The sequence below is a fragment of the Oncorhynchus gorbuscha genome, linkage group LG11 (genome assembly GCF_021184085.1).
Source record: "Oncorhynchus gorbuscha isolate QuinsamMale2020 ecotype Even-year linkage group LG11, OgorEven_v1.0, whole genome shotgun sequence".
Taxonomy (NCBI): domain Eukaryota; kingdom Metazoa; phylum Chordata; class Actinopteri; order Salmoniformes; family Salmonidae; genus Oncorhynchus; species Oncorhynchus gorbuscha.
The window spans coordinates 82024035-82047234 of record NC_060183.1 but is presented as its reverse complement, the minus strand read 5'-3'; the positions used below and the strand labels follow the sequence as shown (position 1 = coordinate 82047234).

At 44.2% G+C, this 23200-nt stretch overlaps 1 protein-coding gene across 1 annotated transcript; it reads right to left on the bottom strand.

The window, feature by feature from the left end:
• Window positions 1-14074: 14074 nt before the first annotated feature.
• On the bottom strand, window positions 14075-22601 carry LOC124047737 (multivesicular body subunit 12B-like). Its single transcript, XM_046368041.1, has 4 exons — window positions 22474-22601; window positions 16808-16863; window positions 16482-16541; window positions 14075-14158 (listed from the first exon to the last, which is right to left on the bottom strand). Exons 1-4 carry the CDS (start codon window positions 22556-22558, stop codon window positions 14075-14077), a joined length of 285 nt encoding a protein of 94 aa, XP_046223997.1. The 5' UTR covers window positions 22559-22601.
• Window positions 22602-23200: the final 599 nt, after the last annotated feature.

The window sequence follows — 23200 nt, the reverse complement described above, 5'->3', positions numbered from 1 at the left end:
GTTCAAATGTTCATAAATGACCAGCATGGTTGAATAATAGTAAGGCAGAACAGTTGAAACTGGAGCAGCAGCATGGCCAGGTGGACTGGGGACAGCAAGGAGTCATCATGTCAGGTAGTCCTGGGGCATGGTCCTAGGGCTCAGGTCCTCCGAGAGAGAGAAAGAAAGAGAGAAGGAGAGAATTAGAGAACGCACACTTAGATTCACACAGGACACCGAATAGGACAGGAGAAGTACTCCAGATATAACAAACTGACCCTAGCCCCCCGACACATAAACTACTGCAGCATAAATACTGGAGGCTGAGACAGGAGGGGTCATGAGACACTGTGGCCCCATCCGAGGACACCCCCGGACAGGGCCAAACAGGAAGGATATAACCCCACCCACTTTGCCAAAGCACAGCCCCCACACCACTAGAGGGATATCTTCAACCACCAACTTACCATCCTGAGACAAGGCCAGCTTTGTGTTCAGCTTTCTATTTGAGTTTTTTTACATAGACACTGCCACTATCATTAGCATTTCCCAACCAAACACCAAAGTAACTTCAAAAGTTATCGACGCAGAGACAATACCTTGGGATGAATTGGGCATGAAATTGAAAAATGCTAATATCAGGTATTAACTTGTTTGTTTTTTTCAGTTGGAAAAAGGCAGTCGAGTTAGCAGATGTATATAGCACAAGCAGTGGCTAGGTAGGCAACCTCTATTCTGTCCATATGACATTTTGTTATTTGTTTGGACTATCCAGATTTGTAAATTCAGCTTTGGTGGTTTTCTGAATATGGCAATGATCTCATGTACCTCTGTACTTGTCTGAGCCACGCCAATGATCTCATCGACCTCTGTACTTGTCTGAGCCACGGCAATGATCTCATGTACCTCTGTGCTCCTCTGAGCCACGCCAATGATCTCATGTACCCTCTGTGCTCCTCTGAGCCACGCCAATGATCTCATGTACCCTCTGTGCTCCTCTGAGCCACGCCAATGATCTCATCTACCTCTGTACTTGCATTGAATACTGTCATTTGTCACTATCCTCTGGTAATTATCAAATCGTCGTACCTTTCATGTAGAGACAAAACGAACACTTAAACGTCTGTATGCCTCTAGGCAAGACTTTTCACAACAAGCAACATTATTAAACTTACACATAACTTAGACGAAACACTGTACTAGACTACGTAAATATAGAATTGTAAAAATTGTCAAATAAACATTAAGAAAAGTAGGATCAAACGCATAACATTATGGCCTTAAGTTACACATATCAGAAAGGTACCTCGCACTATAACAGAGAAACTATTGAATATGTCCATATATTATGCAATCTAGCGAGCAATTACACATTCATTTTTACAACTACGTTGAAAAAAATGTTTAACTGTGAAAGTCAGTTAAGAACAAATTCTTATCTACAATGACGGCCTACATCGGCCAAATCCAGACCTGGACGACGCAGGGCCAATTGTGCGCCGCACTTTGGGACTCCCCAATAACGGCCGGTTGTGATACAGCCTGGAATCGAACCAGGGTCTGTAGTGACGCGTCTAGCACTGAGATGTAGTGCCTTAGACCACTGCGCCACTCAGAAGCCCTGGTAACTGTCCATAACATTAGCCCTCTGACTAGAACTTTACCCTGACCTTTTCATTGATGTATGCATGAGCATAGTTCTTATATCAGGCCCTTTTTGTATGTTGTTTTGTGATGAGACACCCCTTGGCTCGCTTTAAAAGGGACTGCTCTTTATGAAAACTAAGGGGATTTGCTGTGTTCTGGAACGAATAGAAAAACGCAAGCTTCAAAAGAGTCCACCAACCATAAAAGATACGAGCTAATGGAACTCTGCTGTCTTTGGAGCTCATTGTAAACTTGTGACAGCAATTCACCCACTTTCTTTCCATGACGACGGTATGACAGTGGCAACGAGGAATCGCAATTACTTACAGGCCTGATTGTAAAGATTTGAGAAAGGGTTAGTTAGATGACTAATTTTAGTCGATAATTAGTTCACTCGTAAACTTATTTTTCTTGTAGGCTAGCGAGTAAACCTCATTACAATGTGTTTTTGATAAGATTTCCATCCCTGCCAATTGTCAAGATGCACTCTTAACCTTGCTACTGTGCTAAGATGTGTGGTGAACATATTGGCACAGAGTGACTGACATGCGTCATCCAGGTGAGTGTGACATGTTGCACGAATCCTGGATGATGTTCAGCCAGGTCCATAATTATCGACACTCTTGAATAATGAGCAAAAATACATAAATACTGCTATATTGTATGCTCCAAAAAAAAAGTATTTGTTTTTACTAATACAATCGTTCAGAGAGATTGTTAAACAAGTAATAAAACAAATATTTTTTAAAAAGGGTCAAAATGACTGGTACCTGTTTTAATACAGCATCCATCCAGATCCTTCACCTGCACCTAGGAACTACCCTCTTCAATTCAAACCACAGGTTTAAGTCCAGAGACTGAGATGGCCATTGCATTAGTTTTAGAGTAATTACTGACAATAGAACATCCTGACAATCCATCTCTTCTGTCTTATTCATCCCGACCACACAGAGAGACAGAAACAGAGAGACACTATGAGTCACTCACTCAAAGGTGACAAGCCCCTCGCACCTTGCCATGAAAATGTCAGCATGCAAGCATTTCTCTTTTCTTTGTGTAAAATGTAGTTTCCCAACTAACCGACCCACTACCTCTTATTTTTCCACCTGTTTTATTCCTACCTATCCTTGTGTGTACTTGGCTGTGTGCTTAGGATTGTTGTCCTGCTGGAAGGTGAGCCTTTGTCCCAGTGTGAGTTCCTGAGCGCTCTCGAGCAGGTTTTCATCAAGGAGCTCTCTACACTTTGCTCCATTCATCTTTGTCTCGATCCTGACTAGTCTCCCAGTCCCTGCCGTTGAAAAACATCCCCACAGCATGATGCTGCCATCACCATGCTTCACTGTAGGGATGGTGACAGGTTTCCTCCAGATGTGATGCTTGGCTTTCAGGCTGAAGAGTTCAATCTCGTTTCTCATGGTCTGAGTGTCATTTAGGTGCCTTTTAGCAAACTCTAAGCAGGCTGTCACGTGCCTTTTACTGATTAGTAGCTTCCATCTGGCCACTCTACCATAAGGCCTGATTGGTGGAGTGCTGCAGAGATGGTTGTCCTTCTGGAAGGTTCTCCCATCTCCACAGAGGAACTCAAAATCAAATCAAATCCAATTTTATTTGTCACATACACATGGTTAGCAGATGTTAATGCGAGTGTAGCGAAATGCTTGTGCGTCTAGTTCCGACAATGCAGTGATAACCAACAAGTAATCTAACTAACAATTCCAAAACTACTGTCTTAAATCAAATCAAATTTTATTTGTCACATACACATGGTTAGCAGATGTTAATGCGAGTGTAGCGAAATGCTTGTGCTTCTAGTTCCAACAATGCAGTGATCACCAACAAGTAATCTAACTAACAATTCCAAACTACTGTCTTATACACAGTGTAAGGGGAAAAGGAACATGTAAATAAGGATATATGAATGAGTGATGGTACAGAGCAGCATACAGTAGATGGTATCGAGTACAGTATATACATATGAGATGAGTGTGTAGACAAAGTAAACAAAGTGGCATAGTTAAAGTGGCTAGTGATACATGTGTTACATAAGGATGCAGTCGATGATGTAGAGTACAGTATATGCATATGAGATGAATAATGTAGGGTAAGTAACATTATATAAGGTAGCATTGTTTAAAGTGGCTAGTGATATATTTACATCATTTCCCATCAATTCCCATTATTAAAATGGCTGGAGTTGGGTCAGTGTCAATGACAGTGTGTTGGCAGCAGCCACTCAATGTTAGTGGTGGCTGTTTAACAGTCTGATGGCCTTGAGATAGAAGCTGTTTTTCAGTCTCTCGGTCCCAGCTTTGATGCACCTGTACTGACCTCGCCTTCTGGATGATAGCGGGGTGAACAGGCAGTGGTTCGGGTGGTTGATGTCCTTGATGATCTTTATGGCCTTCCTGTAACATCGGGTGGTGTAGGTGTCCTGGAGGGCAGGTAGTTTGCCCCCGGTGATGCGTTGTGCAGTCCTCACTACCCTCTGGAGAGCCTTACGGTTGAGGGCGGAGCAGTTGCCGTACCAGGCGGTGATACAGCCCGCCAGGATGCTCTCGATTGTGCATCTGTAGAAGTTTGTGAGTGCTTTTGGTGACAAGCCGAATTTCTTCAGCCTCCTGAGGTTGAATAGGCGCTGCTGCGCCTTCTTCACGACGCTGTCAGTGTGAGTGGACCAATTCAGTTTGTCTGTGATGTGTATGCCGAGGAACTTAAAACTAGCTACCCTCTCCACTACTGTTCCATCGATGTGGATAGGGGGGGTGTTCCCTCTGCTGTTTCCTGAAGTCCACAATCATCTCCTTAGTTTTGTTGACGTTGAGTGTGAGGTTATTTTCCTGACACCACACTCCGAGGGCCCTCACCTCCTCCCTGTAGGCCGTCTCGTCGTTGTTGGTAATCAAGCCTACCACTGTTGTGTCGTCCACAAACTTGATGATTTGAGTTGGAGGTGTGCGTGGCCACGCAGTCGTGGGTGAACAGGGAGTACAGGAGAGGGCTCAGAACGCACCCTTGTGGGGCCCCCGTGTTGAGGATCAGCGTGGAGGAGATGTTGTTGCCTACCCTCACCACCTGGGGGGCGGCCCGTCAGGAAGTCCAGTACCCAGTTGCACAGGGCGGGGTCGAGACCCAGGGTCTCGAGCTTGATGACGAGCTTGGAGGGTACTATGGTGTTGAATGCCGAGCTGTAGTCGATGAACAGCATTCTCACATAGGTATTCCTCTTGTCCAGGTGGGTTAGGGCAGTGTGCAGTGTGGTTGAGATTGCATCGTCTGTGGACCTATTTGGGCGGTAAGCAAATTGGAGTGGGTCTAGGGTGTCGGGTAGGGTGGAGGTGATATGGTCCTTGACTAGTCTCTCAAAGCACTTCATGATGACGGAAGTGAGTGCTACGGGGCGGTAGTCGTTTAGCTCAGTTACCTTAGCTTTCTTGGGAACAGGAACACACAGTGTAAGGGGATAAAGAATATGTACATAAGGATATATGAATGAGTGATGGTACAGAGCAGCATACAGTAGGTGGTATCGAGTACAGTATATACATATGAGATGAGTATGTAGACAAAGTAAACAAAGTGGCATAGTTAAAGTGGCTAGTGATACATGTATTACATAAGGATGCAGTCGATGATGTAGAGTACAGTATATACGTATGCATATGAGATGAATAATGTAGGGTAAGTACATTATATAAGGTAGCATTGTTTAAAGTGGCTAGTGATATATTTACATCATTTCCCATCAATTCCCATTATTAAAGTGGCTGGAGTTGGGTCAGTGTCAATGACAGTGTGTTGGCAGCAGCCACTCAATGTTAGTGGTGGCTGTTTAACAGTCTGATGGCCTTTAGATAGAAGCTGTTTTTCAGTCTCTCGGTCCCAGCTTTGATGCACCTGCACTGACCTCGCCTTCTGGATGATAGCGGGGTGACCAGGCAGTGGTTCGGGTGGTTGATGTCCTTGATGATCTTTATGGCCTTCCTGTAACATCGGGTGGTGTAGGTGTCCTGGAGGGCAGGTAGTTTGCCCCCGGTGATGCGTTGTGCAGTCCTCACTACCCTCTGGAGAGCCTTACGGTTGAGGGCGGAGCAGTTGCCGTACCAGGCGGTGATACAGCCCGCCAGGATGCTCTCGATTGTGCATCTGTAGAAGTTTGTGAGTGCTTTTGGTGACAAGCCGAATTTCTTCAGCCTCCTGAGGTTGAAGAGGCGCTGCTGCGCCTTCTTCACGACGCTGTCAGTGTGAGTGGACCAATTCAGTTTGGTCCACAACTGAACTGAACTCTGCAGCTGTCAGTGACCATTAGGTTCTTGGTCACCTCCCTGACCGTTGGCCTTCTCCCCCGATGGCTCAGTTTGGCCGGGCGTCCAGCTCTAAGAAGAGTCTTAGTGTTTCCAAACGTCTTTTATTTAAGAATGGTGCCCTTCACCAGATGCCTCAACACAATCCAGACCTGTGACACAATCCTCTCTCTCTCTCTCTCTCTCTCTCTCTCTGAGCTCTACAGACAATTTCTTTGACCTTATGGGTTGGTTTTTGCTCTGACATGCAATGTCAACTGTGGGATCTTATATAGACAGGTGTGTGTGCCTTTCCAAATCATGTCCAATCAATTGAATTTAGCACAGGTGGACTCCAATCAGTTGCATTTACCACAGTTGGAGTCAAGGATGATCAGTGGAAACAGGATGCACCTGAGCTCAATTTCGAGTCTCACAGCAAAGGGCCTGAATACTTATGTAAATAAGGTATGTTATTTTTGTATATATATATATATGCAAAAATGTCTAAACCTGTTTTTACTTTGTCATTTTGGGGTATTGTGTGTAGATTACATTTATTTAAAAAAACTCCGCAATCAAATTTTAGAATACTGCTTTATGTAACAAAGTGGAACAAAAAATCAAGGGGTCTGAACTTTTTTATTTTTTCAAACTATCCCTTTTAAAAGTTTGAACTGAGACTCATTGAATATGACGTTGCCACGCGTTACACTGCAGGTAAACAGTCACGGTGCAAAAAGTCGAAGCGATAGATATCTGCATGGACCTGGTTCATCCTGCTGCAGCATGATAGCAGTGGGACAAACACAAAACAGCAGAGACGTTTGGCCTCACACTTCGCCCTCTTAGTTGTGGAAGCTCGCCAGATATTACCGTTTTACTTTGTGCAATGCTGACTTTTTCATTAATAACTGATAGCTGTTGGCTCCTGTGCCCCTTGAACCGTCAGCGTCTCCATGTTGGCAGCCCTAGTTTCCCTTGTGGATGCTCAGCCCTTTACGGAGCACATCTGGCTCTGATGAAAGGAGAAAGATGGCTATAAAATGTCCAGAAAGCATAGCACCTCCAAGGGTGTGCAGTGTCAGCACACCTGTCGTGAGACCTTCTCTTTTCTTTTGGCCATATCCTGGCCACTCTTTCCTGCAAATGTATGGACAGCCCTGCTCTAAACTAAGAATGGCATTACCTCGAATAATCTCAGGTATCATTACTCAATAACCTCTCATGGGGCTCATCAATTAAAATCATTGGATGTCACTGAAAGACACAGAATACCAGCCTGAAGGTTTTAAACATTCATACAATTACTTATTTTCTATGCTGTTGTTTTCTCCATTAGTACTTGTCCAACTATGTCAGTCAAAAGTTAGTTAAACTTTTGACGGAGAAAGGACGCCATCTTCCATGACAGTGGCTCAGAGGAACTCCACCTGCTGGCCCTCAACCGTCGTTTCAGACAACACGCCACTTCATCACGGATCCCTCTCCTTTTCTGAGCAACAACCTGGTCCTGAGGGAGCGTCACCCGGCAGCGTGGTCCTGAGGGAGCGTCACCCGGCAACAACCTGGTCCTGAGGGAGCGACAAGCCAGAAACAACCTTCCCCAAAACCTGACCCCTTCCATCGCACCCCCAACCATCAAACAACCACCCTCCTCGGGGGGTAGTTAGGGAGGCAGGTTCCCCAGGAGTCTGTGCGATGGCCGCTCCTTTGATCCCACCAGAAAGGAATCCATTTGTTTTCCTGCTCCGGCCACTTAAATGACATTCCCAAGGCAACGCCGGAGCCTGGCCGGTCATCTCTCCTCAACATCTGCCCATCAGAGGGAGGGATCAGCTCACACCTTGCGTCATCACAACCCAATCGTCCTAATCGGCCTCACATGGCCACCAGCAGAAACCTTGAGGATGAAAGGGGTAGTTTTTTTTTTTTTTACCTAAATGGGACCCTTCTGTTTAAGTAGTAGGGAACAAGATTTAAAAGTGATGCCATTTTGTATTTAGTTTTGATATCCGTTGCTCCAAGTTCAGTTTGAAGACATTGAGACAACTTTCACACTGTATTTTAAAGCTGCAATCTGCAGTTCAAACAATAACGCAGTCAAACCACCACTGTTTTGGTAAAAAGCTAAGGAATGGGGCTGGAGAAAAAGTCACCACTCAAATTCATAGAGAGAGCACTGGATGCAAGGGCTGATGCAATGACCGACCAAACATGATATCAAAATTATAGTTTAAACCATGTTTTAAAAATGAAACAAGTTTCACAATGTACAATGTGGTGCAAGGTGTAATCCGATTTAGTTGAATTGAAATCTTTATTCCAATACCCGTTTCGCTCTAAAAGTGTACGAAATAACACAACACCCCATGATGCATTACAGAACCATACCTCTCAGGCTGCATACATATTGTGCTGGGGCGGGTTGTACCTGGTTGTCTGACAAAAATACTGTCACAACACTGGATATAATTGTAATCTTACTGTTAAATTTAGTCAACATATCTCTAGTTTTAAAATCAGAGACAAATCAGCCACCATTTTAAAAGTTTTATTCAAAATGTGTTAATACAGACAGACAGACAAACAAACAAGCACACTGATGTCAATATTAAAAGACAATGTTAAATAAATTAATACAATTACTTTTCTTTATAATTAGTTATTTTGAAGAGATGCACTGACTTGACATTGACTAAAGTAATCCATGGTACCATTACTTAACCCAGTACGCTGGCATACAAGCAACATGCAAAAGTCTGCCTGACAAACTTCCATGTCATTTCCATGGGACCCTAGTCCATTCTCTGCAGAAACTCACATCGGATAAGATGAAAGAAGATTTCTATTTTTGGTGACAAAAACAACAAAATTGAGAGGAATCAGAAGTCAGGTCTTGACAGGTATATGGCATCATGACAGGCACTCTGCGTTTCTGATTAAATGCCTTAATAAAGATGGTAAATATCTCATTAAAAAAAGGGATTAAAAGTAGTCTATATCCAGGGAAAGGACAAATTGCTTCCGCTACAGGTACAATTTGGTGACAGAGGGCTGTGCGTGCCAGATTTCTCTGTTGCCGACACATCTTGAGAGGAAAGTAACTTGTGGGGTTTTGAAGTAGCTAGTTAAGAGGTCTCTCTCTGTCGTTTTACTAGTCTCCATTAAAACGACTGGGGTGGTACCGAGATGAGAGAACCCGCATGTTTGCACACTGCCGGATAACTAATGATTTGAGGGAGCGAAACGACCACCACCAAAAAAAAGAAAAATAACATTTATAGAATGGAAGGAAGTAATGAAGAGCAGTGGGTTGAAATTGAAATCAAATGTAGGATGCTTCTGAGAAACAGTCAATAAAAAGGTTGGTCCTGTGGATTAGTCACCAGTAGTTTGGTTGGTACTCTGTGTGTAATCACACACAAACAAATACACCTCAATGACAAACAGGGTAAACATTTTAACATACGACTGCCATAATAATAATAGGTCCATACCGATTTTAACTGTTTGATCCCTAACAGATTAGGTTTTGCAACTGGGATACAAGGTTTTGTCTTTTAAAGACCGACTTTGGTCATATAAAAAATCAAATAAAAACAGTCTTTATCAATTTTCAAACAGAAATTGGGTGTGCCTTTGGTGGTTCATCGACGTGACATTCTGGTCAAGGAGCGCCGCGACAGACGTAGCTAGTTCGTTATCTAAGCTAGCCACTCGTAATATAATATATGCCATTTAGCAGACGCTTTTATCCAAAGCGACTTATAGTCATGTGTGCATACATTCTACGTATGGGTGGTCCCGGGGATCGAACCCACTACCCTGGCGTTACAAGCGCCATGCTCTACCAACTGAGCTACAGAAAGACCACTCCTCCAGTATGTGTTGACATTTCACAGGATTTGTTTTTGGACGGAAGCTGTTGAGATCCATAAGAAGAAGACCTTTCTGTAGCCAAATATCTTATTTATCCATTTTTTGTTTAAGCAGTAAATTACCTGGTATGATCAGTTATACAGTTTAAACATGCTTTTTTTTAGGTCCAAAATAGACCTTTTTTAAAACATCAGTTATCACCAACAGGATCCTCAGAGCCATAATGAATTCACAAGCATTTACAAATGAATGAGAGTTCCCAGGAAGACAGACAAAACGTCAAATCGTACAGGCTCTACCTCCGGTAGTACAGAGCTTCACGATGTTTGGGTGGTTCGATTGTTAGTTAACACTAAAATATACATTTGAGGATTTAACTAATAATATAAACGGTGGAAGCTTCTCGTCGTCAACTTAAGTTTGGTTTAATGGTGGGATGACAATCATTCAAAGTAGAATAACCCAAACTCCATCCAGGAGAGAAGAGTTGCAAATCAAAACAACATTTAAAAATCTACAAATCCCAGCTGAGCTACAGCCGGTTGAACAGTATCTCATAGCTGGAAGGAATCTGCGGCCGTCTTAAAAAAAGGAGTCCTTGTTGAAAACAATACAGGACTGAACTTGATCTCACATTAAAATGTTAATACACAGACAAATCATATTAGTTAACAATGTATTTTTTTTATCATGACCATCTAAAGATATTTACACGCCACAGTTCAGATGTAGAAGTACAGGTGTAGGTTACCATGACGCAGGCAGAACAAAACAAGCTGTAACGTGGGAGCATTTTACAAGCATCGTTTTTGAATGGACGTTTGGTCTAGTTGAACTAGCTAAGCTACTTAGCATGATCACAATATATAGGCAGTGCAATAACACAATCCAGCTTTTTCTTACATTGATTTGACCTTTTTTTCTGAGAAATACAACACTGAAATGTATTGGTCAATTATTCTGGGGAGAGAAGGGTCAGAATACTCCTCAGACCTTAAATGAGCAATTAGACAAAGAGAAAATAAAGGGCTGTTTTCCCCCCCAAAAGGCAACAACAGCTGCTCTGAGGAAACAACTTCTGCCAAGCATAGAAAGATCAATTAAATTATGTTGAAACTGGATGCTTAAAAACTACAGCGATAGAATACATCAGTACCAGGAATGCTAGAAAAGAAAAAAGGTTCTCCAGAGTTGACATGATTTTCTAGGCAGTGTTTAAAAAGCTTATGTCGAAAAGGAGCAACTCTGGATGCCATTTAAGACAAATACTGTTGTAGAAAAAAAAAAAAAAGTTCTCAATATTAATACCATCAATATCAAGCATGTGTGGGTAAAAGAATGACAAGCAACTACAACAAACTAAAAGTCATATCAATGAGTGGTTTGATCACAGTTGAGGCAATAAGACAAAAACAAACAAAAAGAGACTAAAGTGTTTGAAAAAACACTATCGCAGAAGATGTGTGTTTCCTGATAGTTCGGAGTGTGTAAGGTGGGGTCGTGTTCAACAGAAAGAGAACGTTTTTGAAACCGGAAGGTACTGAACTGAACACAGCTTTCAGTTGTTCCCTGTTGCAAAACGTTTTTGATATGGTGAACACAACCCCAAGGTTTAGAGGGAATTGTGTAAGAGTTTGGAGAAAACTGAGGAGATGGGGGTGTTATTAGTTATAGTCCCCCCCCTATGCCAATGGACAGGCAAAACATGAGGAACACTTTATTAAATTACAATTAGTCATTTTTGAAAATACAAAAAAAAAAGCAGACTGTTTAGAAGACCACACATATCAGATTTATGCGTGAAACAAAAGACCGTTACTTGAGCCCAAATTATTAAGTGTGTTCTTCTTGATACAAGAACATCCCATTTAGTTCAAAACACATTATACATGTAATTAAAACACCTAAAAATCTAATTTTGTTCATTATTAAGAAAACGAAAGTGGCAAATTAATACTATCACAATGCTGACCATTGTAACCTGACTAGAGAAAGACAGGGCTCTCCATTGGTAACTGGCTCCTTCAAAACAAAACAGTACGTTTCTGTCAAACTCATTCCGCCAGAAATAGAAAATACAGCTTTTAAAAGATAAGAAATACTAAAACCATGACAAAAGACTGAGTAAAGCCACAGTGAAACTGGTAACAGATGCAAACATCTGGCTTTGAAAAAAACACAAAAAAAACCACACAACAAAAAAAAATTTTTTTTTTGTGTTGTCCAGCTAATGGCAAGACCTTTCCGACTGTAACAGTCCATTTTCTAGTGGTTGTGATTTTAATCCAAGGAGCGTCTCAGACCAGAAAGCACATAGATGGAGTCGTTGAAACGTGACACAAACAACCGAGGCAAAGAGTAAGAACAACTGAAATGACGAGAGAAAAGAACAACCTCAAACCATTTGGTGAACTGTCCAAATCAATATTGTCGGGGGACATTTATTTTACAGTAACATGTAAGCTGGCTCCTCTTCCTGGGCTTACATCTAGTGTACAGGGAGGTGGGTGGGGACTGTAGTCAACGACTGGCTAAGCTGCTCTCTAATGCAGAAATATCCACAGACGACCAATGGAACGAAGGCGAGACCAGTGGGTTACGCACTGCTTATATCCAATAGGGTATTATAGAGCACGGTTTGTTCCAACCATCCCAAGTCTCTGTGGGTGCTTTAAAGTTTCCCGAAAGGAGGGATGGATCAAATGTGCATTTCTAGACTAAACTGGTGCCTCTGCCACACTATGGTTCATGGGTTGAATGGGCAAGCCTTGCTCTCCCTCTCTCCTCCCTTAACCACCAAGGGTCCAAAAATCACACAACCATCAGGTTCACAGGTCTTTCCATCCTGAATGCACAGCGGAGCTCGTCTCGATCACACGTCTGTGAAAGCCTTAATGCATCAACGGGTCCCTTTTTCCCATGGATTGTTTCCCTTCTCAAATAAGCAGTACTGAACTTTAAAAACAAAGAAGAAGAAGAAACGACTGGGCAACCAAAGGACTTCTGTTTGTTCATTTTTTTTTCTTTTTCAAAAGAAAAAAGGACCATCCATTTGGACAGTGGACCAAGCTGTCCCAATGACCTTGTTTGGGAGGAGTGGAGGGAGGAGTGGAGGGATGCAGACGAGGAGTGGAGGGAGGAGTGGAGGGAGGTGTGGAGGGAGGCAGACGAGGAGTGGAGGGAGGAGTGGATGGAGGAGTGGATGGAGGAGTGGAGGGAGGAGTGGAGGGAGGAGTGGGGAGGTGTGGAGGGATGCAGACAAGGAGGAGTGGAGGGAGGTGAGGAGGGAGGAGTGGAGGGATGCAGACAAGGAGGAGTGGAGGGAGGGAGGGAGGAGAGGAGGAGGGAGGGAGGGAGGAGAGGAGGGAGGAGAGGAGGGAGGCGAGGAGGGAGGAGTGGAGGAGAGGAGGGAGGCAGATGAGGAGGGAGGCAGATGAGGAGGGAGGCAGATGAGGAGGGAGGCAGATGAGGAGGGAGGGAGGGAGGAGTGGAGGGAGGCAGGCCAAAGGGAGAGAAGGAGACCTAGTTTCCTCTGTCGCTCTCTTTCTCTGGCTTGGTTTGTGTGGGATGGTTCTCAGTAGTAGTAGTAGTAGTAGTAGTAGTAGTGTGAGTCTCTCCCCCTCTCCTGCTGGAGGACTGGGGGAGGCTCAGACCTCTGTAGGGAAGGAGGGGAGACTCAGACGTCTGTAGGGAAGGAGGGGAGAGGCTCAGACCTCTCTGTAGGGAAGGAGGGAGAGGCTCAGACCTCTCTGTAGGGAAGGAGGGAGAGGCTCAGACCTCTGTAGGGGAAGGAGGGAGAGGCTCAGACCTCTCTGTAGGGAAGGAGGGAGAGGCTCAGACCTCTCTGGGGGAGGAGGCTCAGATCTCTGTAGGGGAGGAGGGAGAGGCTCAGATCTCTGTAGGGGAGGAGGGAGAGGCTCAGATCTCTGTAGGGAGGAGGGAGAGGCTCAGATCTCTGTAGGGGAGGAGGGAGAGGCTCAGATCTCTGTAGGGGAGGAGGGAGAGGCTCAGATCTCTGTAGGGGAGGAGGGAGAGGCTCAGATCTCTGTAGGGAGGAGGGAGAGGCTCAGATCTCTGTAGAAGGAGAGGAGGGAGAGGCTCAGATCTCTGGAGGGGAAGAAGGAGAAGGAGGGAGAGGCTCAGGTCTCTCTGGAGGGGAAGAGGGAGAGGCTCAGGTCTCTCTGGAGGGAAGAGGGAGAGGCTCAGGTCTCTCTGGAGGGGAAGAGGGGAGGCTCAGATCTGTGTGGGATTGGGGGGGGCTCAGAACTGTGTGGGATTGGGGGGGCTCAGGCCTCAGAGCCCAGGAGATCCGTGTGGGACTGGGGAAGCCTCGCTGCTGCGCTGTGCTCTGTGCGGAAACTATACTCGTACTGAGAGAAAAGGTAGATGGAGAGATGGAAAGAAAGAAAACATGTCATCAACTATTCACAGGACAACATTAAATACATTTATGAAGCATATTTAGTGTGTTTGTTTAACACACCGTTGAAAACTGTTAGGGCCACCCATTAGTCTCACGCAGTTAACCGTCTCTGACTGGATCTTTGGTCAAAGTGTTCCCCCTTGTGGCGAAAACCAGCACAAATTCTATCCACCACAAAAATACAATGTCGTTCCCCACTGATAGATGCTTGAGGTCTGGAATCAAATCGAACTCATTTAAATCCAAACAAATGCTTATTAAAATGTTGAATTGAGAGAGCTCAATAGTGTTTTGGGTTAAGAGAGGACTGCCAACAGTGTGTTGCAATACCTGAACGACCCCCCCAAAAGATCTATTACAACAAACTGAACTAAACAATTCAACTAAGAGATTACATTCCAAGTTTAAAATGAAATAATTTCAGTTGATTTTCTGTGTGGTAAGAAAGCAGGGCACTAGGTGATGCTGTGTGACTACTAGTTGACAGATCATCTCCATACCACAGGACTAAGGTTCACCAACCTTAAGTCTTAACCCTGACCCTTTATTTATTACCTTACTGAAACTAACCATCGTCTCAACTGAGACTCCGGTCTATCACCTCAACTGCCGCTGGTCCGGTCGTCTCAACTGAGACGTCTCAACTGAGACTCGCCTGGTCCGTCTCAACTGAGACTCGCCTGGTCGTCTCAACTGAGACTCGCCTGGGTCTATCGTCTCAACTGATCGTCTCAACTGAGACTCGCCTGGTCCGGTCTATCGTCTCAACTGAGACTCGCCTGGTCCGGTCTATCGTCTCAACTGAGACTCGCCTGGTCCGGTCTATCGTCTCAACTGAGACTCGCCTGGTCCGATGGGTATGTGGTTGAGACAATATTGTTTCTCTGCCATGTTCATTCGCCGACATTCCAGGTTAAGACATTTGTTTTTATGTCTGTTCCCCTTTCCATCTCTCCATCCCTCATCCCTTCCATCCTCATCCCTCTCTCCCTCATCCCTTGTCCATCCTCTCCCTCATCCCTAGTCCATCCTCTCCCTCATCCATAGTCCATCCTCTCCCTCATCCATAGTCCATCCTCTCCCTCATCCATAGTCCATCCTCTCCCTCATCCATAGTCCATCCTCTCCTCCTCATCCATAGTCCATCCTCTCCCTCATCCATCCCTCATCCATAGTCCATCCTCTCCCTCATCCATAGTCCATCCTCTCCCTCATCCATAGTCCATCCTCTCCTCATCCATAGTCCATCCTCTCCCTCATCCATAGTCCATCCTCCATCCCTCATCCCTCCTCTCCCTCATCCCTAGTTGCAGCCGCAGCCCCCCCCTCACTTGATGAAGACGTCAACTCAAATTGTGGGCTAATCAACACTTAAAAGAGACACCAATTACTTATGTTCGCCAGTTCCTCTAGTCATTGGGGAAATGGGAGCCTAATGGCTGGAACCGACACCATCCGAAGCAATGAGGGAGAAAAGCATGTAGCACCAGCCCCCCCCAAATTATATATATATTATTGGCAGCTGTATATGATTACAGGATCCATTCTCATTACTGGATCATGCCTTTTCATTTACTCAACATGTCTTCCCTTAGTTACTGTATGCAACCCTTCCACAGGGCAAACAGCACAGTTTGAGTAGAGGGCGAAATAGGTCAAATTACAGGCCTCTAGTGGACAGTTGGAGAAATACAGCGACACAACATTGATGAAAATGCTGCCTTCACAAAGCACTAAAAAATAAGCTATGCACCTCCTCTCCATACTTATTGAACTCATTTTCTCTGGGCTCCTTCCATTCCACTGATCATGTGGATTAGACACTACGACTTACTTTGAGCCCTCGTACACCAGGTAGGGGCAACGTCTGCTCGTTTATTTTTTATTTTTTTAAAGAGTGACAAACACACTCGTGCACCCGTGCTCAGTGCTCTGACAGAGAGAGGCTTGGGTGTGGTTTAATTCAGAGAGGGCTCACCTCTGCCTGAAAAGCCCCTCTAAACTCCGTGTAAAACCCCCTTTTAACATAATCAACAAGAAGTGTGATCACCCTGCCTCTATCAAAATGCTAGAACCCGTTTTGAAGGCAGTGGATGATGTCATGTGTCAGTGAACATGGCGATGTGAGTTTAGCCTGGTCCCCAGGCTCGGTTTTGTGGAGTCTTGCCAACTCCTATGGTGTTCGGCATGACAACGACCACAGGAGTTGGCACAAACAGATCTGGAACCAGGCTAGTACGAGTTAGCCCGGGGTGAGACTGTGTACTCACCTCTTTCTCAATCTCCGTCAGAGACTTGATGGTGATGCCCATCAGATCCACCTGCTGCAGCTGCAATACAGATGGCCGACAGGACAGGAAGTTGACAGGCTGAGCGAGCATGTTGAATGCATGGAACACAGACTTCTTCTCTCAGTCTGTGCCTACTCTTCATCAACCAGTTTCACACACACTCGAGCAACAATCTTATCAAGCTGATATCTACATCAGAGACAAGAATATTGTCCGTTGCATTTAGTTCTCTCTTCACAACTATGATGCTCAACAGTCAAGATTACATTTTGTTTTCTGAACCAACCCGAAAAGATAAGACTCACATCATCGGAAGCGCAGGCAAACTTCTCAGAGATCATGAAAGGCACTCCATCCATTGCTGAAAGAGACAAAGAAGACTCATTACGGCCAGCCACAAGATACAAATGTCTGGCCTCGAGGTTAGGGCGTTGAGCCAGTCACCGAAAGGTTTCTGGTTTGAAAACCCGGAGCTGACGAGGTAAAAAAATCTGTCGCTGTGCCCTTGAGCAAGGCACTTAGCCTCAATGGCTCCAGGGACGCTGTATAATGGTGACCCTGGATGTTACTTCACTCCCTGAGGGTGTATCAGGAGGAGTTGGGATATGCAGAAAATACATTTCCATTATAAACTTGTAACAGGACAAATATAACCGACCCCTAAAAATGATGTATTAACACCTAAAACCCTCTGTCGGAAGGTTCTGTCGAGGCCACTGGGACTGTTGCCTTCTTTGTGATCAACCTCCCTCAAGTTCCAATACATCTGCAAAGAAACCAAATATATAAACTAGATTAAAAAAAACTATTTTAAATCGCTCTTTAGCTCCGAGGACAAATTCCTGGTCTTGAGGCGTGAAGGCTTAGCTATAATGTGGAACCGTGATGATCGTTCAACAGCAACAGAAGACTCAGGCCTGCATAGTTTTCTTTGACCAAAGTTTCAGTTTGACCCCAGTGTATGGCTTTTGGTTCAGCCGAATGAGTACGAAACAGGGTGTGTGTTTAAACTGAAGACGTCAGACTAAAGTGTTAATTACAACCTTCCCTCTGCGGTAATGTAGTCTTTACCACATTTAAAATGACAGGCCTTCTGGCCATCAACGATTGCATGTATCACACTTCTGAAATTGAAATCTGATTTAAAATAGTGTACAGATGACATGGGGTACAGGCCAGGGGTTAGAGGTTCAGGATGACATGGGGTACAGGCCAGGGGTTAGAGGTTCAGGATGACATGGGGTACAGGCCAGGGGTTAGAGGTTCAGGATGACATGGGGTACAGGCCAGGGGTTAGAGGTTCAGGATGACATGGGGTACAGGCCAGGGGTTAGAGGTTCAGGATGACATGGGGTACAGGCCAGGGGTTAGAGGTTCAGGATGACATAGGGTACAGGCCAGGGGTTAGAGGTTCAGGATGACATGGGGTACAGGCCAGGGGTTAGAGGTTCAGGATGACATAGGGTACAGGCCAGGGGTTAGAGGTTCAGGATGACATAGGGTACAGGCCAGGGGTTAGAGGTTCAGGATGACATGGGGTACAGGCCAGGGGTTAGAGGTTCAGGATGACATGGGGTACAGGCCAGGGGTTAGAGGTTCAGGATGACATGGGGTACAGGCCAGGGGTTAGAGGTTCAGGATGACATGGGGTACAGGCCAGGGGTTAGAGGTTCAGGATGACATGGGGTACAGGCCAGGGGTTAGAGGTTCAGGATGACATGGGGTACAGGCCAGAGGTTAGAGGTTCAGGATGAAATGGGGTACAGGCCAGGGGTTAGAGGTTCAGGATGACATGGGGTACAGGCCAGGGGTTAGAGGTTCAGGATGACATAGGGTACAGGCCAGGGGTTAGAGGTTCAGGATGACATGGGGTACAGGCCAGGGGTTAGAGGTTCAGGATGACATGGGGTACAGGCCAGGGGTTAGAGGTTCAGGATGACATGGGGTACAGGCCAGGGTTAGAGGTTCAGGATGACATGGGGTACAGGCCAGGGGTTAGAGGTTCAGGATGACATGGGGTACAGGCCAGGGGTTAGAGGTTCAGGATGACATGGGGTACAGGCCAGGGGTTAGAGGTTCAGGATGACATAGGGTACAGGCCAGGGGTTAGAGGTTCAGGATGACATAGGGTACAGGCCAGGGGTTAGAGGTTCAGGATGACATGGGGTACAGGCCAGGGGTTAGAGGTTCAGGATGACATGGGGTACAGGCCAGGGGTTAGAGGTTCAGGATGACATGGGGTACAGGCCAGGGGTTAGAGGTTCAGGATGACATGGGGTACAGGCCAGGGGTTAGAGGTTCAGGATGACATGGGGTACAGGCCAGAGGTTAGAGGTTCAGGATGAAATGGGGTACAGGCCAGGGGTTAGAGGTTCAGGATGACATGGGGTACAGGCCAGGGGTTAGAGGTTCAGGATGACATGGGGTACAGGCCAGGGGTTAGAGGTTCAGGATGACATGGGGTACAGGCCAGGGGTTAGAGGTGAGGATGGGGTGAAGACAGAGAGAGAATCCTCCAATGAAAGAGCCTAAATGCAATCAACAATCCTTTTTAAACCTGTTGACACGTGACAAGCTGGCACAGGTCAATTCCTATGATGATACTCCTCCAATATAATACAAAATGTAAATAAATCTCATCCAAACAGAAACAGATTTGTCCTTCAACCTCCTTGTCTCGTGCCTCATCCTTCCTAACAAACCTTAAACTCTGTAGGGCATAGAACCCACCCCTTTCAGATCAACTAAGGAGAGGAGACAAGGAAGGAAGGCTGCTTCCTTCAAGCAGAGCATTAGAAGCTCATTAATAACTTACTTAAATAACCCACAGAAGATCTTTTAAGGGACATTGGGATGATGAATCTTTATAAATGGTCTTTAAATGGCTTGGATGTGGAGGGTATAATTTCATCTGGCTGTAATTAGCTGGGGATGTATAGCACGGCCACACTCCTCCTTGGGATGGGATGGGATGGATGGACAGTATGTCGCCGTCTCCTCAGGCCATGTGTTGCAACAGGGGTAGGGCTTCAAAATTCCAGTAACTTTTCCACGGTTTTCCAGAAATTCGGGTTGGAAGAAAACTGAAATGAGAATAAGGAAGGAATATAGAAATTCTCCAACCCAAACCAGGACTTCTGGTAAACCAGAATTTTGGGAAAGTAAGTAGAATTTTGCAACCCAAAACAGGGGGTTATGGGAGATGTAGTGAGGGCCAATGGGGCATACTGAACTGAAGGTGATGGAGACCTGTTGTGGCACATCTGGGTTGTGTCATGTAGCTTTGTTGACTATTTGTGCTCTTTGACTAATAAAGTGTAAAACCAAGAGGAGGATTTGAGACGAGGAGTTTGGGGATGTGTTTGGATAATAAGCTCAGAGACCACGGTGCCTCACATGTATACTTCTTCTATGTCATTTGTTTTTATTCCTCCATTCTAAGTGATCCCAAATATGATCCGGATGGATTTGACTGAAAAACTCAACTGTCAAAAGGCGATCCTTTTCACTGTGTAAATAGTGAACTAAAACTTGTGTGTCGAAAGGATGAAACTCAAAAAAAAACATTTTAAAGAGCAAAAAATAAAATAATGGGAGGAAATGAAAAGTAGAACAAGAAAAGTCCTTTCCATAATCAGTGAGCCAGGCGTCATCTGGAACTATTAAGCGTATTCCACACAGAGTGACGAGGGGTGGGGGATCAATCGTCTAAGCGTATTAATAAAATATCCTAAATTACACAAGTCATAAATCCTGGGGAAAATGAAGCGCACCCTCGTCTGTCATTTTAGCTTTCGCGACGTCACCAGGAGTGGGGTGAGCTCTCGATAAGGCTGAACGAACGGCAAAGAGATGAATATGTAAATTACACTGAGCATTTACAAGCCTCGAATACCCTTCCCCCTTCCTCAACCCTCAAAAGACAACTTCTGTCTGAGGCTTTTCCGCTTCTCATTGTAACCCCCCCCCCGCCACCACCACCCACCTCATGTTTAATTCATTCGGGGACTCACCTGTCAGTTTCAGCCTCTAATGCTGCAGGGGTGTCAGTACTGCGACCTCCATCAAGGAGCCAGCGTGGGTTCTAATTGAAAGCGACGCCGAGTTCTCGGAGCTACAATTATTAGGGGCAAATTATAAAATATATATTTTTTTTTTAAATGGCAGGTGCAACTCCTTAAAATGGCTGATATCTGATATTTGTTTCAGCGGCTATCCGAAAGGGGCGTCGGCACCTGACTGATGGTTATGACTCGTCTTAATTGGTTACTGGGGGGGGGGGGGGTCACCCGGAGTTTAGAGAACAGAAGGAAAACTTTTGGGTAAAACTCAAAAATGTCCTGCTTTACCTAAAGGGGTTTCCTACACGCAACTCCAGGGGAGATTTCATGTGTCAGTGTTGCATCTACTCAAAGCGTTTTGTTTATTTCGATGTGCCAATGATAAGGAGTACAAAGAAACCCCTATTAGATTGTACCGGGAGTGGTAATGCATAGCTCATTAAGTGAAAATTAGATGTAGAATAGAGTATGAGAGAGTATGGAAAAATTGAGTCGCCCAGTACTGGAGGGGTCCATCTCTCTGGCTCATCACACGATGTCTCTCTTTGAATCCGTAACATGTCCATCTTACGACATCCAAAGCCCTAGACTCCTTTAAGGGGTAGCTACCACAGGTGACTTCAGAGTAAACTGAGGTACACTCCTTAAGGGGTAGCTACCACAGGTGACTTCAGAGTAAACTGAGGTACACTCCTTAAGGGGTAGCTACCACAGGTGACTTCAGAGTAAACTGAGGTACACTCCTTAAGGGGTAGCTACCACAGGTGCCTTCAGAGTAAACTGAGGTACACTCCTTTAAGGGGTAGCTACCACAGGTGACTTCAGAGTAAACTGAGGGATAACACTCCCTAAGGGGTAGCTACCACAGGTGCCTTCAGAGTAAACTGAGGTACACTCCTTAAGGGGTAGCTACCACAGGTGACTTCAGAGTAAACTGAGGTACACTCCTTAAGGGGTAGCTACCACAGGTGACTTCAGAGTAAACTGAGGTACACTCCTTAAGGGGTAGCTACCACAGGTGCCTTCAGAGTAAACTGAGGTACACACTCCTTTAAGGGGTAGCTACCACAGGTGACTTCAGAGTAAACTGAGATACACACTCCTTTAAGGGGTAGCTACCACAGGTGACTTCAGAGTAAACTGAGGTACACACTCCTTAAGGGGTAGCTACCACAGGTGACTTCAGAGTAAACTGAGGTACACACTCCTTTAAGGGGTAGCTACCACAGGTGACTTCAGAGTAAACTGAGGTACACTCCTTTAAGGGGTAGCTACCACAGGTGACTTCAGAGTAAACTGAGGGATAACACTCCTTTAAGGGGTAGCTACCACAGGTGACTTCAGAGTAAACTGAGGGATAACACTCCTTTAAGGGGTAGCTACCACAGGTGACTTCAGAGTAAACTGAGGGATAACACTCCTTAAGGGGTAGCTACCACAGGTGACTTCAGAGTAAACTGAGGGATAACACTCCTTAAGGGGTAGCTACCACAGGTGACTTCAGAGTAAACTGAGGGATAACACTCCTTTAAGGGGTAGCTACCACAGGTGACTTCAGACTAAAATGAGGGATAACACTCCTTTAAGGGGTAGCTACCACAGGTGACTTCAGAGTAAAATGAGGGATAACACTCCTTTAAGGGGTAGCTACCACAGGTGACTTCAGAGTAAACTGAGGTACACTCCTTTAAGGGGTAGCTACCACAGGTGACTTCAGAGTAAACTGAGGGATAACACTCCTTTAAGGGGTAGCTACCACAGGTGACTTCAGAGTAAAATGAGGGATAACACTAAATTCAAAATGAATATTATGCAATGGCTGAAGGGGAAAAAAACAACAAAAAACATTGAATATATGCATATTCCAGAAGATTTTTTGCAATTGGGAAGAAACATAGACGGTAGCTCACCTGATATGGCGTACAGGTTGGAGTTCTGGTGTTCAAAATCTGGTCTAGTAGTGGTTTGCCTTTTGAAACTGGCGGGGAGTGTCATGGATATATGTCTGTAGGGGACAAACAGATTTTTAAAAAGCCATGTTTAGTAAAGAAATGTATCTATCATATATATAGATAGATATAATATATATAAAGATATAGATATAATATATATAATATATGTAATATATAAAGATATAGATATAATATATATAATATATAAAGATATAGATATAAAGATAGATATATACATATAGATATAAAGATAGATATATACATATATAATATAAAGATATAATATATATAATATATAAAGATATAGATATAAAGATAGATATATACATATAGATATAAAGATAGATATAATATAGATATAATATATATAATATAGAGATATAGATAAAGATAGATATAATATATATAATATAGAGATATAGATAAAGATAGATATATATAGATATAATATATAAAGATAATAGATATAATATATATAATATATAGATAAAGAATAGATATAATATATATAATATATAAAGATATAGATATAATATATATAATATATAAAGATATAGATATAATATATAGAGATATAGATATAAAGATATATAATATATAGAGATATAGATATAATATATAGAGATATAGATATAATATATAGAGATATAGATATAAAGATATAGATATAATATATAGAGATATA